Genomic DNA, 16,996 nt, shown 5'->3' with positions numbered 1-16,996 from the left:
ATGTGCACGTAGAAGAGACCAGAAAATGTGAGCTAGAAGGTGATAGAGTTAACTATATTCTTAATTTCAGAATGAGACAGTATGAATGACAATATTAATAATTATTATTTTATTATGTAGCAGACTTATTAGCTTACTTCATCAAGTATTAACTTACTTATATACATGTAAGTAAACTCAAGTATAACTTATCTAATCCTCAAGTATATTATCTTCATTAATTGTTGGGTAACAAGGTGCAGAAAGATTAGTTAACCAATCTAAATCATACAACTAGATAGTGGCAGAGCCTGAAATTAATGTCAGGTCTGCCTAATTTCAATGCCAATCCATAAACATTGTCAACTCAGGGAAAAATGCTCTAGAAATGTACCAAGACCTTGACCATTTCACAGGGATATATATCATGAATTCTCAAATGCAGTTGAGTTTGAGGGTAAGGTTGGGGTTAGAGGTTCACATTATAATTTTGTGTTTTTTTTCTAATAAAAATAATTTTTTATTTTAGAATAGTTTTAGATTTGCAGAATAGTTACAAAGACAATACCCATATACCTCACACACACACAGTTTGCCTCACTATTAACATCGAGAAGGCAATGGCCCTCCACTCCAGTACTCTTGCCTGGAAAATCCCAAGGACGGAGGAGCCTGGAAGGCTGAAGGCCATGGGGTCGCTGAGGGTCGGACACGAAAGCGAGTGACTTCACTTTCACTTTTCACTTTCATGCATTGGAGAAGGAAATGGCAACCCACTCCAGTGTTCTTGCCTGGAGAATCCCAGGGACTGGGGAGCCTGGTGGGCTGCTGTCTATGGGGTTGCACAGAGTCGGACACGACTGAAGCGACTTAGCGGCAGCAGTGATGTATTATGTTTGTCATAACTGTGGGTGTTATTTTGAAAAAGCTTATTCATTATTTTAAAAAATAGTGTATTTTAAGAATTAATAGTGTCTATAATTTAAACAGCAATAGTAAAGTTTAACAAAATCCTCTCTTCCAGTGGGGCTATACAGGAGGTACATATTCTACTTCATGTTAGAAATTTCCAACTGGTGGAGGGGAGAGAGGCATCTCCCACAAGGTGTACACCAGAAATAAGTGATGGTAATTTTGTAAGTAACAGAAGGAGACAGTGGTTAAAAAGTGAAAAACACTGGTTTAGATGTTTATCAAGTTTTCAACTCAGCACAAAGTAAAGAGGGCTAGATAATATAATGAATGGTGGAAACAGGTGTTGAAAGGATTGAAAGGGAAATATAAAGAGAATGCAGATTATTGTACATAGGTCCAAACATCAACTGCGTAAGAATAGGATAAGGAAAGAGATGAGTGGCCCGGCAGAGGAGGGTTTAGGTTCAGAGTCATTGTTCTCAGGAACTTTCCTGGTGGTCCAGTGGTTAACACTCCATGCTTTGAAGACAGGGGTATGGGTTTGATCCCTGGTTGGGGAACTAAGATCCCATGTGCTTCTGCTTTTGGAATCATCTGCAGAGCTTAAAAAAATACTCACATCTGGTCCCACCCTCAAAGGTTCTGATTTCAATGGTGAGAGTACAGGCTGATGGCTTTACAAGCTCTCAAGGGGACTCAAATGTGCAACTAAGGTTCAAAACCATGAATGTAAAGGTTTTCCTAATGCAGTGGTTCTGACGCCATTGGCCTGAGATAGAGTGGTTTTTTTTTAAACCACCTCAGGTGATTGTAAGCAAGCCGTCAGAGTCGATACTTCTGGGACATCAGAAAGCTTAACACAAGTCCATGGTGATATTACTTCAAAAACCTGTTGTTCGTATGCATCCAACAAAATATTAATAGAAGTGTGGTATCTAGGGCAGACAAAGTAATTCCTGTCTACTTTCCCAGCTGAAATACCACACCCAGCTCTGCCACATTTTAAGAGGCACGTTAACTAATTGACTTAAAGATTAAAGGCTGTTATCATCTCTGACATACAATTAAAAAATGACATGATCATTAACATGTCAAATCTTTAACATAAACAAATCTTTAAATATTTTTAAAGGGCTGTTATATATAAGAGAGATTCAAAATTTTTTGCCTTTGTGTGTTCTAAAGGGAGGAAAATGTCAGCCAATACGGAAAATAACTTGCTAACTAAATGGACTTTCGGAATACCATCATTGGAGTTATCCAATCAGAAATTTAACAGTATCTTCGGTAGGACCCTGGGGAACATCCATAATCTCTGTTCTCTTTTCCACCAACAGCAGTGGCCCAGTGTCCTGAGCAGAGAAAGACCTCGATAGTCTATTTATTGACTCTATGAATGTTGAATTTACATTTCTGTGTTTTAGCAGTGAACCAAAAGCTGTGTCTGCAGTGCAGAGTGAAAGTAGGCATGCGTACTGATTCAGATTTATTTTTAACTTTACTTAAAATATACAATTGTTGAGCCAAAAAGTAGTTATTTGGCTTCAGATTATCTGATGATGATAGTGTCTTATTTATTCAATAGCTTCTCACCTGTCTTAAAGGCAGTTACATAAAACTGTAGCCTCACTCCATTTCTCAGTCTTCTAGAACACTATCTGCAGAGCCCCCCATCCCCTTTCCTGTCTACCTTCTTTTTAAAGACCATCCCAGCCCATTTCAGCAGAGGCTGGCTGTTATTTCACTCCAGCCATCATTGCTATCCACCGATCACCATGGCTAATCAGATGGTGTGACAGTCTGCACCAATCATTAAGATGACCCAAATTAACAGCCTGGCCATGTCACAGTACATTCATTCCACACATCCAGACATGGCCTAAGTGTGAGGCAGAAACTTGGATGTGCTTGTTTGTGTTTGCATTGTAACATGCATTATTGATTGTCATAAGCGGCTTCAGCGCTTTAAATCTGCAAATGAGAATCATCTGTCAATTATTACAGCCAGAATTGAGATCTGAGGGCAGAAGAGAATGTGTATATATCTTTTTCTACCTGCATTTCCTTTTCTTTACCATTTTCTTTCCCAGTCACATTGTGATGCTTCTTAGCTCAACATACTCCTCAGCTCTTTGCTTAGAAAAGATACTTAATCAGAATATTTTTACATCCTACAAATAGAAACAAATCTCTCCTAGTCAAGTGAAGGAGACAGGGCAGGCTCAGAATTATAAGTTCATTGTGGAAATTCTGCAGTCTAATTTCCTGGGGATACTGGTCAGTAAAATTCAGTTCTTCATAAAACATCAGCAGCCTTATTGTATTCACAATTGCAATTGTTGGCACCTTGCAGTGGCTGGTATAAATGATCCTCCAAATATTTGCATTCTTGATAGCCATTTCTCTACAGTGCATTTAGTAAGTAGAGGGTCCTATTACCTGCTAAATGTAAGTATAAATTAACAACCCATTATGCACAATAAGTTTTATAAAACATTTACAGATAGAGATCACATTTAATTAAAATTAACTTGCCTATGAAAGCCAAGTGCACTAATGATCACAATGACCTTTTATTACCTGCAGTCCCTTGTTTTGGCTGGAATGATTGACAGCTTGCTGTTTGGCTACCATGTTGAATTTCAGCTGACAAGACTTTTCATTTTAACTCAATTTGCCCGCCTATCACAAGCTGGTGGCAGGCCAGACCCAAGTCACCCAGCTTTGCCTCAGCAGCTTGCTCTAGTTCTCATTAGTACGCATTTATTCAGTGGAAATTGGAAGACAAATGCTTGAAGGCATGTGAACTAAGTATAGCAAATTAGGTTTAAAGACTGAATATTTATAAGTGTATGGAAAGTTTTTTTTTTTTCTTTTAATTCTAGAGCGAATTGAGAACTGAGTGCTAGCTTTGGTATAAAAGAAATGAAGATAGAAGGGGGGAAGGAAGATTCTAAGAATAACAATACTATCAGGTTTTTCTTTCCATTTTGGCAATATGTAAACTCTCTCTGACAACACCTTCTCAAACCAACCTGGCCCCTCTTTCATGGAGTGCTTGCACAATGAAGTTTAGCACCTCGAGTGTGAGAAGGGGGAAAAAATGAGGGTCATGTTCATCTGTTGCTTGGTTATCCCTTGGTATGTTTTCAATTGCCTTGTTTGTTCGGCACTAGCACAGAAACAGATGTTGCTCTGGCGTGTAGGATAATTTACTCTACCTCCTGGTGCGGCATGGACGGCCTCCCAAGGCCCAGCTGGTCTGTCAGTGGCACTGGCTGGTGTCTGCTCAACTATGACAACTACAAGTCGAGGCTGCAATTTTTTTTTTTAATTGTGCAGTTGTCATTCTCAACGTATAGCCCTGCCCGTGTTCTTCCTGGGGCCGGTAGCAAGGCTATGGCTTTTGTGTCTGTACCTTATGACGCAGAGCCATGGAAGCCCCCCTCTCCTCTGAGGATAATAACGTTCATGACTTGTGTCCTCTGATGATGATCGCATGACTGCGCAGACCCAGAGCCAGCCTCAGCTCATGCACATAACTGGTACTGGAAGGTAAAACAGATTTGTCATTTGCGATCCAACCGCTAAGCCACACTTTGGGCTCCATTATTGTGATTAACTTCCACCTAAGATACGCTTGCCCGATTGTCATTTGTGATCCTGTGGTGGCCGCAAGCTGCCACGCTTCCCCCAGAGCACGTCAGCCAATGGGATTTGACCATGCTATTCGGACCGTTCGATGCCTGCCCTGTCACAGTGGCCAGCCCGCAATTTCCGTGCTTTTGTGTTTCTACCTCCCGCACCCTTGCTGGACCGGGTGGGTGCCCAGCTCTGCTGCATATGTCAGCTACCATCTCACACCACAAGCTGAAATGATGCTGCGCTGCTGTTGATTCAGCAAGAGCCAGCAGCAGCGCATGGGAAGCTGACCCTTGCTTTGCACCATGGAAATGTTGGTCGCTGGTGTCCTGCCAGCTGAAATCCGTCGTGTCAGGTGCCTTGTGGCTATCTGCAGTAGAGTCCCCGTTCCAAAACCAAAGTTCTTTTCTGGCCTCATCACCAACAAAGCGATTTGACTCTGCCTGATTATAATAACGAAGGCAGTCTAAAAGAATATGCACAGTCTCACTGTGCGTCACATCGAATCACCACACTGGCCACACAGAGCTGACCGCAGCCTCATTTCTTTAGACAAATGCATGCTTAGGGAAAAACCTCCTGGGAGAAGGTCCCGAAAGCTGTTAGATATCCCCATGCAAGCTGTGCATAGATTTCAATTTTCGGGAAATAGCATTTATTTTTATTTGTTTGGCTGATGCAAGCCCTCCCTGAGTGGCCTGCTTCTATCATCTAATAATTAGTCATTCTACATTTCAGAGCTTTACTGAACACTAAGAAACTGGGCTCTGTGTGTGTGTGTGTGTGATTCTCAACGGCAAGCCATAAACACAACCATTTGTTACCATGTGGAGGAGGGAGAAACGCTCAATTTGGAGCTCTTCTTTCACATTGCTGATTAGAAAGAATCAAGCTTTTTATTCTAGGACCCATTCGCGCTGGTGAAAACATAGTCAGTTTTGATTATGAAGGCAGAGATGCAGACCTAGACAGCAGCTACATGCTGATGTGCATGCTATCAGAATGATTTATGCAAATTATGCATATTATTCCCAAAGGAATTCCTCCTCAAACTGCCAGGATAAATTGCCGGAAATTAGCCATAAAATCTGTCGTGCTAGGAGCAAAAGGTGAAGGCCACTGGGAAAGCAAGGACATACAGCTTCTGGAATCTTCCAGGTTATGATGGTGGCTATTATTTTCCCTGGATGCCACGGAGAAATCTGGTTTTCTTCTGAATACTCTCAAAGTATTTTCCCTTTGAAAATTTTCCAGCAAATGCTGACTCACATTTTATTTACAGCTAGCATAAAAGAAATTAAGTGTTAAGCTGTCTCAGAAAGCACTACTACAATTATTTTACTATTAACTGCCTAAGTGGATATTAAATGCCTAAGCCTGGCTTTGAAGGCATCGCTGTTCTTCAGAAGGTTGGTGAAATAACTCACCAGGGGTGTACTTTAACTGGGATACGATTTTAATTTCCAAAGTGTGTACCCCAACACAGCTTTCCTGTCTTGCAGATCAATCTTTCCTACAAAAAGTCCTAATTAATGACTTTCTGTCCCAGTACAGCAGAGTTGTGACTTGCCTGTGAAATGCCCCACAGTCTCACCCCTCCCCTCCTCCTCTCCCATCCAGAGCCTGCACTGGCTTCCTCTTGCTGCTCAATGGATCTGATTGGGAAAGGATTTCCCTGTCAATTGAAGTTATTGGTAATGAGCTTTGATGGTTAAATGAGAGTACTTTTCAAGAGCAGTCTTATTTTAATAAAAATGATGCTTGCTTGTTTCTTTCAGAAAGTACCATTCTTGAGGTTTTGCGACTCTGCTCCTTTTCTGGCATCTTTCGTTTCGTTCAAGAGGACTTGACACTTCATTTAGAGAGCCAGGACTGCTGTCTGCGAAAGGGAGACTTTGTCGTCATCTTTCCTCCCATCTTACACCACGACCCTGAAATCTTTGAAGCTCCAGAAGTAAGTAAACATCCAGCCAGCATCGCTCCCTCTTAGATGCTGCAAGCACATTCCTTCCCTCATGGTCTCTCTTTCTTTTGCCACCTTGTTCCAGAAAGAATTTGAGAGAGCTTAATCACTCCAGTTTTTCCTTCCAATGGAAACATCATCCTATTTACTGAGAGGTTCTCTTAAGGACCTCTCTTTCAAAGGTTTTGTGATCTATAAATAAAAATACAGAGATGAGACTAAACTCTAGTTTCATCAAGTGAAATGAACATTGATACCATGATGGACACTATTCACTTTAGGCCAAAATTAAGTCTTGCATGGCAGAGATGTGTTACAAAACCCTGGAGGGCTAGCTATTGACAGGTCACTTAGAGAATAAACATTGGTAGACTGTTCTGCTAAGTGTTTCCAGTGTGGGCTTGGCTGTCCCAGAGTCCGATACCATCACTGCTACAGTTAAGCTCTCTACTTTTTCACCTCTTACTAAAGGCATGTGCCCCTCTTGATCAATTAGGATGGCACTGTGAACTTGAGATTGTAAAGCTGCTGCTCACGGGTGAAGCTCTGAGGGTAATTGTGTCATCTTCTTGTATTTTTTTCTGAAGCTGGAGTTAATGAATATCAAAGACTGGAAATTAATCCACCCTGGCTCATCCCTTAATACCACTTCAGAGGTTCACCACCTGCATGCAAATTGCAAGCAGTCATCTTCTGCCTGTGCTTCTCAGGGAGTCAGGTTGTTGCTGCAGTGGTTTTTATATGTTAAATGCCATGTTTCAAAGAGAAACTTCCATGTGCTTTCTGAGCAGTTTAGAGCTGAACCATTTCTAAACCCAGTTTCTAAGGTGTTTGACAGCCAGGCTGGTTTAAAATCTGGTTGTATTTTGGAAATTAATTAGAAAGGGACAGACTTCAAATGTAATGAGATAGTTTGCATTTATTTAATCAGCAAAGACAAAATTTCCTAAGTGAGGGGAGAATATACGTATAGTTTCTGTGTGTTTCAGAAGAGGTCTTACTTAACTAATGATGGCAAATCAGAAGTTGGGTATTAGTGAGTGAATGAACATTGTGCAGACAACAAGCTTCATCTCTATATTTGTAAATATAAAAAAAAATTTCCACACATAGTTAGGTGTCCAATAAATAAAGCAAGTAAATAGCTAATCTTTGAAAAATACTTTAAAATTTGAAAATAGTTTCATTTCTATCTACAATTTTTAATTTAATTTCCACTTTGTATTTTTATTTTATGATTATTCCACTGTCATTAAATTTACCATTCATGTCATGACAGTAAAATCAACATTCAAGTCATCAACAAATAATAAATGTTTACCCAACCACAACTGTCATTAAGAATCTCTGGGCTCCTCCTCGTCTGTATCCCCAGCCTTACCCCAATGAATTAGACTCATGGGTTAGACTTTTAGGAAGTTAAACATCTTATGGAAAAACCCAAACAAAATTTTTGGTCAACCCAGTATCAAAGGTAAACATTGGAAGTGTGCTCAATTATATTTTTTCTGTACAATGCTAAATAGCAATCCCCAAACTATACATAATAAATAGTAGTCAGAAGGGTTTCAGTTCAGTTCAGTTCAGTCGCTCAGTTGTGTCCGACTCTTTGCGACCCCATGAATTGCAGCACGCCAGGTCTTCCTGTCCATCACCAACGCCTGGAGTTCACTCAGACTCACGTCCATCGAGTCAGTGATGCCACCCAGCCATCTCATCCTCTGTCTCCCCTTCTCCTCCTGCCCCCAATCCCTCCCAGCATCAGAGTCTTTTCCTGTGAGTCAACTCTTCGCATGAGGTGGCCAAAGTACTGGAGCTTCAGCTTTAGCATCATTCCTTCCAAAGAAATCCCAGGGCTGATCTCCTTCAGAATGGACTGGTTGGATGTCCTTGCAGTCCAAGGGACTCTCAGGAGTCTTCTCCAACACCACAGTTCAAAAGCATCAATTCTTCGGTGCTCAGCCTTCTTCACAGTCCAACTCTCACATCCATACATGACCACAGGAAAAACCATTTGCCTCATACTAAATTGGTGGGAAGAACAAAATTGCAGTACTGTGAACCCAAAGTTAGCATCATTAGGACAGCTCTAACTTGACTTGATGAGCATTCTGTACTATTTACCAGACTTAACCTTAGTCAGTTATGCCTGACTAATGTTAAAATCAGCTAGGTAAGTTTTGTTGTGTTATTGTTCCCTTGAAATTAGTTGTGGAATGGTGAAATGTGATAGCTACTGGCACAGAAAAAAAAACAGTATGGGGCAGAACCAATTTTATATGTTTGGCAAAGTCTTACATAATCATTCATTCTATAAACATTTACTGAGCACTCACTCCTCTCAGGCTCGTGGGTTGATTTCTATTGTGCTTAATAACTTAGGATAGCAAAAAGTAGATGCTGTTGATGTTCATAGAACAGATGCCCATCCCCAAACCATCATGTGCCAAGAGTAAAAAGAAGAAAATTCTGGAAGGTTCTGTCCTTGGTTATTTGTCACTGACAGCATTGTCCCAGGAGCTTATCAGAGGCTCATATTCCTCACTGCCTGATTGGTACCCACAGATATAGGAAGACCTGGCCTTCCTTAGATACAGAAAACAACCACTAGCTGTTAGGCCAAAATCATGGAGAAGACGAACTCCAGATAAAAGTATAGTTATTCTTGGAGAACATGGAGACTGAGAATCCTCAGCAGAAGATGGGTTCCTCCTAACCAGTGAGGCATGGTTTCAGGATGTTCAAGCCCAAGAGACCCTGGAATATTCTACAAGTAGGCCACCTCTTTCCTCACACATCTCTCTATTGTTGAATGTCCCTCTTGACTTGTCTACCGAGAGACTCCAGTTGACTTCACAAGACTATTATTCATCATCTTTGACAATGTCCCTGATTTCCACATCATTCCTCAGAGAATCTGCCACTGCTCATTCTGGCCTGTGTAGCCTGTGTGAGGGGGCACACCCCACAGTATCTTGCAGTGACTTGTTTGCTCATGTGCCCGTATCCTGTAAGTTCTTAGAGCAGAGAGACCCTGTCCTCAACCTTCTCTGATTTCTCAGTGCCTGGCATGCAGGAGGGTACCCATAGAAGGAAGCAAATAAGAAGTGCTGAGATGGGTGAGTGTTCTGAAAGTGAAATTATACTTCAGTTAAAATGTTAAATCACTGCAGAGAACGCACACTCAAATGCATCCTGGGCCTAATTAGATCCAATAGATAGGGCGGCTTGTGTGTAAATATTGCAATACCATTGGGAGTGGTAAAAACTCTGGTAAAGGACCACCCAAGAGGCATGTGAGATCATTTGGCTGCAATCCTCAGTTCTTATAAGCACATAGACCTGATGTACCCAAGTCATTTTTATTATTAGTTTTTTAAACTTCAAAAACAGACTTTTGGGTGAAAGTTAGAATTTTTAAATGTTTGGAAAAATTAAGTCTAAACACAATGTGCGCTAAACAGAAAATGTTTGGAGACCTAATTGGGCCTATAAGCTACCAGCATGTAACCTGTACTGAGAATTATTTTTTCCTAAATGTGGGTTCCTTAGCTTATTGTGATGTTAGCCTGTCAGGTGGCACATGCTGATGTGGGAAAACAGATTGGCAAGTGAAATTTAAAACAGTGGGAGAGAACAAAGGAAACCACCCTTCCCAGTTCTTTCTTCTTCCTTCTTTATCCATCTACATGCCACCCAAGAAAGTCTGGATGATCTCTTAATTAACTCGGGATTGGTACCTTTTTAAATGGGTACCTTTAAAATTTTCTGGAAGCTTCCTCAAATTTATGTCAATTGTCAACCAGAATTCTAGCCACTGGCTTTCAAGTAATTAGTAACTGGTGATAATTACTTTTCTGGCAAAATGAAGCATCCAAAAGTAGAGCTGTGGAGAAGACCAAATGTATTGGTTGGTTTCTCTGTGGAGGTGCTAAGGTATAAAGGGAAGCAGGCCCATAGGAAGAAATGGCCAACATTTTAGATGGTGATGCATTTCTATAACCAAATAGCCTCTAAAGAAGGACACAGTGAAACAAAGTAATTACAAAGCCACTGGAGTATCCCCCTACCAACTCCAGAGTTCTGAGTTAATGTCATACAAGCCTTCCCAGTCTACTTCTCAGAGGCAAAGAGATTAAAAAATGATAAATGAGTTTGAAAGCCCTTAAAAAAATTCTAAATTACTGTAAAAATTGTTTCATCAATATTCTTTGGATTATTGTCACTGTTATTAAAATGCACAGATCATGACAAATGTGGAAACAGTCTCAATGATTTTGTGTCTCTCAAACTGAAATAGAGATTGTGCCATTAGTACATTTCAACAAAACAAACCTGTATTGAGCATCTACTATCCAGAAAGCACATTGATGGGCATAGTGGGTGATATAGATATAACAAAGGTCCCTGTCCTAAGAGCTTATTATTTAGGGATTTGTCCTTATGATGTGGCTGTGTTCTCATAACCACGTGCTCCATGTTGAGAGGATTTCTGGTCCTCTAGTGAACTGGAGTTTGCATTCCTACCATGTTGGAACCAGCAATGTGCTGGCAAACCAACACTCTGCAAAACCCTGATTTTGTCAATTGTCATGGTGTAAATGCTCTCATCTTCACTGATTTCCTGCTACCAACGTGAAGACCCTGAACACAGTGTGGGGAAGAGATGTGTATGTACTCTCTTGCTGGTACAAACTGGCCACAGCTCACCACTGATTGGAATCCAGGTCACGGAGATAAAAAAAGAAATCTCTGTACTTAGTCATCTTGCTCCCAGGAGGTCTGGCTATAAACCAGGGCAAGTGTGCAGCCTCTTAGTCATACATTCAAAATAGTGACAGTTTTTATTTCTAGAAAGTCATATCTTTTATCTAATCCAGATTCCTAAACCCAACATGATGAATTGAGTGAATACAAGAGCTGATCATATGGATATGAACACCTATAACTACTCCAACAAGACTCTGTTTTATGTCTTTTACTTTTTAAAAAGATTTTCTTGGCCACACCACACAGCATGTGGGGTCTTAGTTCTCCAACCAAGGATCAAACCCACACCCCTGCATTAGAGGCATGGAGTCTTAACCACTATTGACCACCAGGGAAGTCTCTATGCCTTTTTAGACTTTAGTGCTTCCTTCACATGCTGGAAATGCTTTAAAAAAAAAAAAAAAAAAAAGCTGTTGACTTGAACTAAACATAATATTTGGAGAACTCAGATTAGGGTGTTGTGCAGTGTTCCTCAGTCACTCAGACCCAAAATTCTTCTCTATCCAGGAAATTGTATCGTCTACCCAATCTTTATTTCTAGCGCTAAATAGTATACCACTTTCTATTTGTAAACATTTTCTATTTGAATATTCATCTACTCTTCATTCTCCCCATCTTTATTTACTCATTCAATATCTCTGTTTTCTGCAAAAGCTTGAAGATTGCTTTTAAAATATGCTTTATTGTCATGTATTTATTCATTAATTCAACAAACATACAGAGAACCTCACTATGTGCATAGCGCTCTGGTGGGGACTTTGAAAATATGGAGATAAATAAGACAGTGTGACGAGTCTCATCTCTTGGGAGTTCTTGGCTCTGCCATCTCCTGTGAGTTAGCTTCGTCTTCAGCCTGGTGACAGAACAGCTGCAGCCTTGCAGGGATCTTATTCTCATGTAACCAGATCCAGAGTAGGAAGAGTGGTGAACCGCTTCATCGTGTTTTTCCTCCTTCATGAGAAGGGATGTTCTCCCAGATGGCCCCACAGACTCTTCACCTGTAGCCCTGAGAGATTGGTTCACACACCCTGTGCTGAATCAGTCAGAGGCCAGAGCAATATGATCACCATGATGGGGCCTCAATAGGTCTCACACAGAAGAATGATGATGGGGAGCAACCCGTGGGGTAGACAGTCAGCAGAGGAGCCATGGGGAGTCTCGGTGCCTAAGGCTTGTCTCTCAGGATTTCTCTCTTCTCATCCATTGAATAATACTGCATTTAATGGGCCCTTAATTGTGTAGCACTGACCTGTTATGGTAGTGTACTGCCACGTGATGGATCCTGTTTTCATTGTGTTCCTGATCAAAGATCAAGGCATCTCAAGCTTCCTGACTTTTCATTCTATGTCACTGTGACCTCAGAATCTCTGAAGTGTGACTATTACACCCCTTCTTTTATTAAAAAAGAAACAGACTATATTTCTAGCAGCTGTCACAAGCGCTTCCTAATAACATGGAACCTGCTCAGGTTCTCCATGTCCTGGCAATGGAAAACAGACTGAAAAGAAATTTTAACACAAAAAGCTGTTTATGGGGACTTCCCTGGCAGTCCAGTGGTTAAGACTTCACCTTCTAATGCAAGGGGTGCATGTTCAATCCCTAGTTATAGAGCTAAAATCCCACATGCCTCATGGCCAAAAAAACCCATAAAACAGAAGCAGTATTGTAACAAATTCAATAAAGGTTTTGAAAATGGTCCACATCAAAAAAAATAATTGCTATGTGTTTCCATATTGCCTTTGAGATTGATGGTAGCCACAGAACAAAAGAAATTGGTCTTTTCCTTTCTTGGTCCATAATATAAACAATTAATTAGGAATTTCTGTGATATTTATTGTGAGGAAATTGACTGGGAGCTGATGGAAAATTGGACAAGTGATATTACTGATTGACTAGAAGTCTGAGGGAGTTGCATGTGCACTCACTGAAGGCAGCAGGGGAGAAGGAGGATTTAGGCATGTTTTTTTGGTCACTGTGGCTTCTCAGCTTTATATCCATGTATACAAAAGAAAATCAAAATGCCATAACAGTGTCTGGCTTATTTATGATATCAGCATACTATGAAGTTGTAACTCAAGCTAAATTTTCCTTCTGTATATTGACTTAAACTATGAGACTGACTGCAGTGAGAGCTTTTCAAATGTAAAAGTGATATCCACTGGTTTGGCCTAGGCAAAGAACTCTTGAGAAGAGCATGATCTTAGATTGGTCAGTGAGAAAGAGGAAGCAGCAGTATTGAACTCAGGCAGGCAGGCCTGGGCTCCAGTAACGAAAAAAGATTTCCTGAGATACAGTGCCAAGTTGTAATTCCATCTCTAGTAACAAAGTCGATGTCCAAAGAGAATGTCCTTATCCATGCTACAAGGATGGACAGGTATTTATAGGTTAGCACTGGTAGATCCTATTCAGATACATCCCAGAACTATCTATGGCAAAATATACTTGCATTCTGATGCAGATTAATTTTCCCATTATGATCTCATCAGCTTGCAAGTTTAGGGGGCAGCGGTGGAATAGAACTACCCAAGACATGTTTTAAAAGCTTAATTAGTTATCAAAATCAGTATCCCAGGTAAATGAGGGTAAAACCAATACTTTTAAAGGAAATGGTTTCACCAACATGAATATTGGCATTGAGCGAGAAAATTAGATCATTTGTGATAGATTCAGAATCTATCTGTGTACTGTGGGGTTTTAGCTATAATCTGAATGTCTTCAGTGTGACCTGCTTCTTTGCCTCTGGCTTCATAGTTCATGGCAAAGTTGTGTGCTGAGCAGGTCTAATGCTAATGAGCACGGCATACAGGATAGACTTAGTAGTTTGTCATGCATGCCACGTGCGTTAATCTAATCAATGGTTTAATTTACCATGGGCTGAAATAAGGTCGCTCAGTGTCCTCTCAGAAACTCAACTGAGAATAAATTAAGATGGCGGACCAAACACTTTCCATAAACCAGTCCCATAATTTTCTGTAACAAATAATATAACTTATTTATGAAAACATATCAGAAACCAAGAGAGTTAACCCAAAGAACACTCATTCTAAAGAGAACTGTCATAGAAGAAAGTCAATAAAACACAAAAAGCAATCCAGACAGACTTTGAATCTTAGTGCTCTTCTTTTCTAGTGCTTAATGTGAATCTTATTATTTCATATCTGTTTCATCCAAACATAAGCACTGAATCCTAAACTCATCCTACTTGTCCATCTGTAGCAGCCTCTTTGGTCAGTGGAATTCACTATTCCCTGGTAACCGTGGAGGCCTTGCCCTTCACTTTCCCCCAGCCTCGGTATTTCAGGTGTCGTTAAGTCAAGACCCATCTTAGAGAACAAAAACAGAAATACTGCCTCTATCCCTGTGTCGGGAAGATCCCCTGGAGAAGGAAATGGCAACCCACTCCAGTACTCTTGCCTGGAGAATCCCATGGAGGGAGGAGCCTGGTGGGCTACAGTCCATGGGATTGCAGAGTTGGACACAACTGAGTGACTTCACTTTCACTTCACTTTCACTTTCATACTTAGCATAGGAAAAAAACGTGAAGAAAAGTCCTACAGAAGAGTCTGGATTTCTGTTTGATATGAGAGGAGTAAATGTCTAATAACATTGGAGATTTTTGAATGTTCATACCTAATTTGCACTTAGTTAAGTTTTATTTCCTGGTGTTTGCTAGATTAAAAGAAACCTTTTAAGATGGGCAAGGAGAGCTAGCATCCTTGTGAACTGAACTCAGACTTTTTCATGGAAATTTTTTGTTTTAACATGCTGTTTTCTTCTTTACAGGAGTTTAGATTTGATCGTTTTACAGAAAATGGTAAGAAGAAAACCACCTTTTTTAAAAGAGGGAAAAAGCTGAAGTATTACCACTTGCCATTTGGATTGGGAGTCAGCAAATGTCCAGGCCGATTTTTGGCCATGGTTGAAATAAAGCAATTGTTGGTTGTGCTTTTAAGTTACTTTGATTTAGAAATAATTGATAATAAGCCCTTAGAACTAAACTATAGCCGCTTTTTGTTTGGTATTCCTTACCCAGACTCTGATGTTTTATTTAGATACAAAATAAAATCGTAAGCTAAAAGGAAAGGAGAGAAATCTATCTAGAAAACTAACCTAAATGTCCTCAGTTCATCTATTTGTTTTTAATTTCAAGTGTAATTGCTTTGTTTGTTTTAAAGATGCCAATTTCTATTTGATCTGAGATCAGTCCCATCTGTACTTGATCACAAAACCCATCATTAAAAAAAAAAAAAAGATGGTAGCATGAAAATGGACATCAAAATCAACATAATGATAAATTTAAAGTAGCTTTTTTTAAGTTTCTACATATTGTGATTTGCAAATGTCATGGTAAATGTGCCTTTACAGTAATAGATCTGACACTGTGGGATTTTGTTAAGTCACAAATTCTTCTATAATATGTAAAAATATACTTTATGTACTAATGGAAATTTATGCTGTAAATGGACACAGTCTAACAAATTTCAAGTTCTCAGAGAAGAAGGAAATTAAATTTCCATGAGATACACTGGATGAAAATGTTCCCTTCAAGTATAATATCAATAATATCTATATTGCTGGGGTACGTTTGCATTAAATGAGGTTTTCGGGAGATTAAATGCTTCAACTTCACTTCAATATTTAATCATCCATAAATGTACTTTATTACTTTGTATACTGTGGCTCAGTAGAACAAAATTTCTTGTTATATAAGGCTACTCATGTTCAAGTTAGATACTGATAAGATTTATCAGTATAAGAACACACAAAACCTATTATATATTCAGCAATTGCCCTAGACATTAGTATTAGGTTTATTGTAGGAGTAAATGTTGAGATCATTACAGGATTGATTATAGCATTTGACTGCAGTGTGAACTGTAAGGGTTATGCCGGTGTTGTAATTAACTTTCCTGAATGCTTTATATCAAGCATTTATATCAACTGAAAAACTAGATAGCAGTATTTGTTCTTGATGCCTCACCTCTTGGACTGGGATTTGATTTGTAGTATTTGAATTATGGCATTATGTAATGCAGTGTAATTCCATATGCCAAAATGCAGCATTGGCTGGATGATTCAAAGATTCCTAATATCAGATTGCCAAATGATGGTTTGTCATTCAACTTGAATGCTGATGCCATATAAAAACAGGCAAAGCAGGTAAATAAGCCCAGTTATTTCATGGGAACTTCTAGTTATAACTTCTAGTTATTTCATTGAAACTTCTAGGATTTCAGAAATTTGCTTTTGTTTTTGAAAAGGAAATTTATCTTTCAAATAACATTATAAAATACTGAACCATATTTAGTAGCTAAATAGCTTTTCTAGCATCTATTTTTCTCCTTCCTGAAGTTCATGCACTAAATGCTCCTTAGTGAAGGTCTGTCCATCTGAACTTCGTTTTTGCCAATTTGAAGATGCTTTCCTTTTTGTCCTCATTCCTTAGTTTGCCTTTTTTTCCTGTTTTGATATCTCATATTGTTAAGAGGTTAGCCTTCATTTGGTTTAATTATTCAGCAGGTAGTCAACCTCTTTTCTCTGACAGCTTTAATATGCTCTCTTTGTCTTTGCCGTTCTTAGTTTCTGTTTATAGTGCTTGCATGCCATGGTGTCTTTCATCAAACGTAGAATATTCACAATCATCTCTTTGAATATTTCCTCTTTCAGCTATGTATCTTGTTTATAGTCCATGTTGTTTAACCTTTTCTCCTTGTATTTTTTAATCTC

General features: G+C 39.5%; 1 protein-coding gene across 1 annotated transcript in view; it reads left to right on the top strand.

The window, feature by feature from the left end:
- Positions 1-15,340, top strand: part of LOC128059575 (cytochrome P450 7B1) — a 168,858-nt gene extending 153,518 nt beyond the window's left edge. The window contains exons 5-6 of the mRNA XM_052651995.1: positions 6,315-6,490; positions 15,053-15,340. Coding sequence (XP_052507955.1) covers positions 6,315-6,490; positions 15,053-15,340 — 464 coding nt within the window. The remainder of the gene's footprint in view (positions 1-6,314; positions 6,491-15,052) is intronic.
- The last annotated feature ends 1,656 nt before the right edge of the window (positions 15,341-16,996 follow it).

Source organism: Budorcas taxicolor, chromosome 14 (genome assembly GCF_023091745.1).
Source record: "Budorcas taxicolor isolate Tak-1 chromosome 14, Takin1.1, whole genome shotgun sequence".
In the NCBI taxonomy this organism is placed as follows: Eukaryota; Metazoa; Chordata; class Mammalia; order Artiodactyla; family Bovidae; genus Budorcas; species Budorcas taxicolor.
The sequence above is the reverse complement of the archived record's forward strand: the minus strand, read 5'-3'. Positions and strand labels throughout refer to the sequence as shown.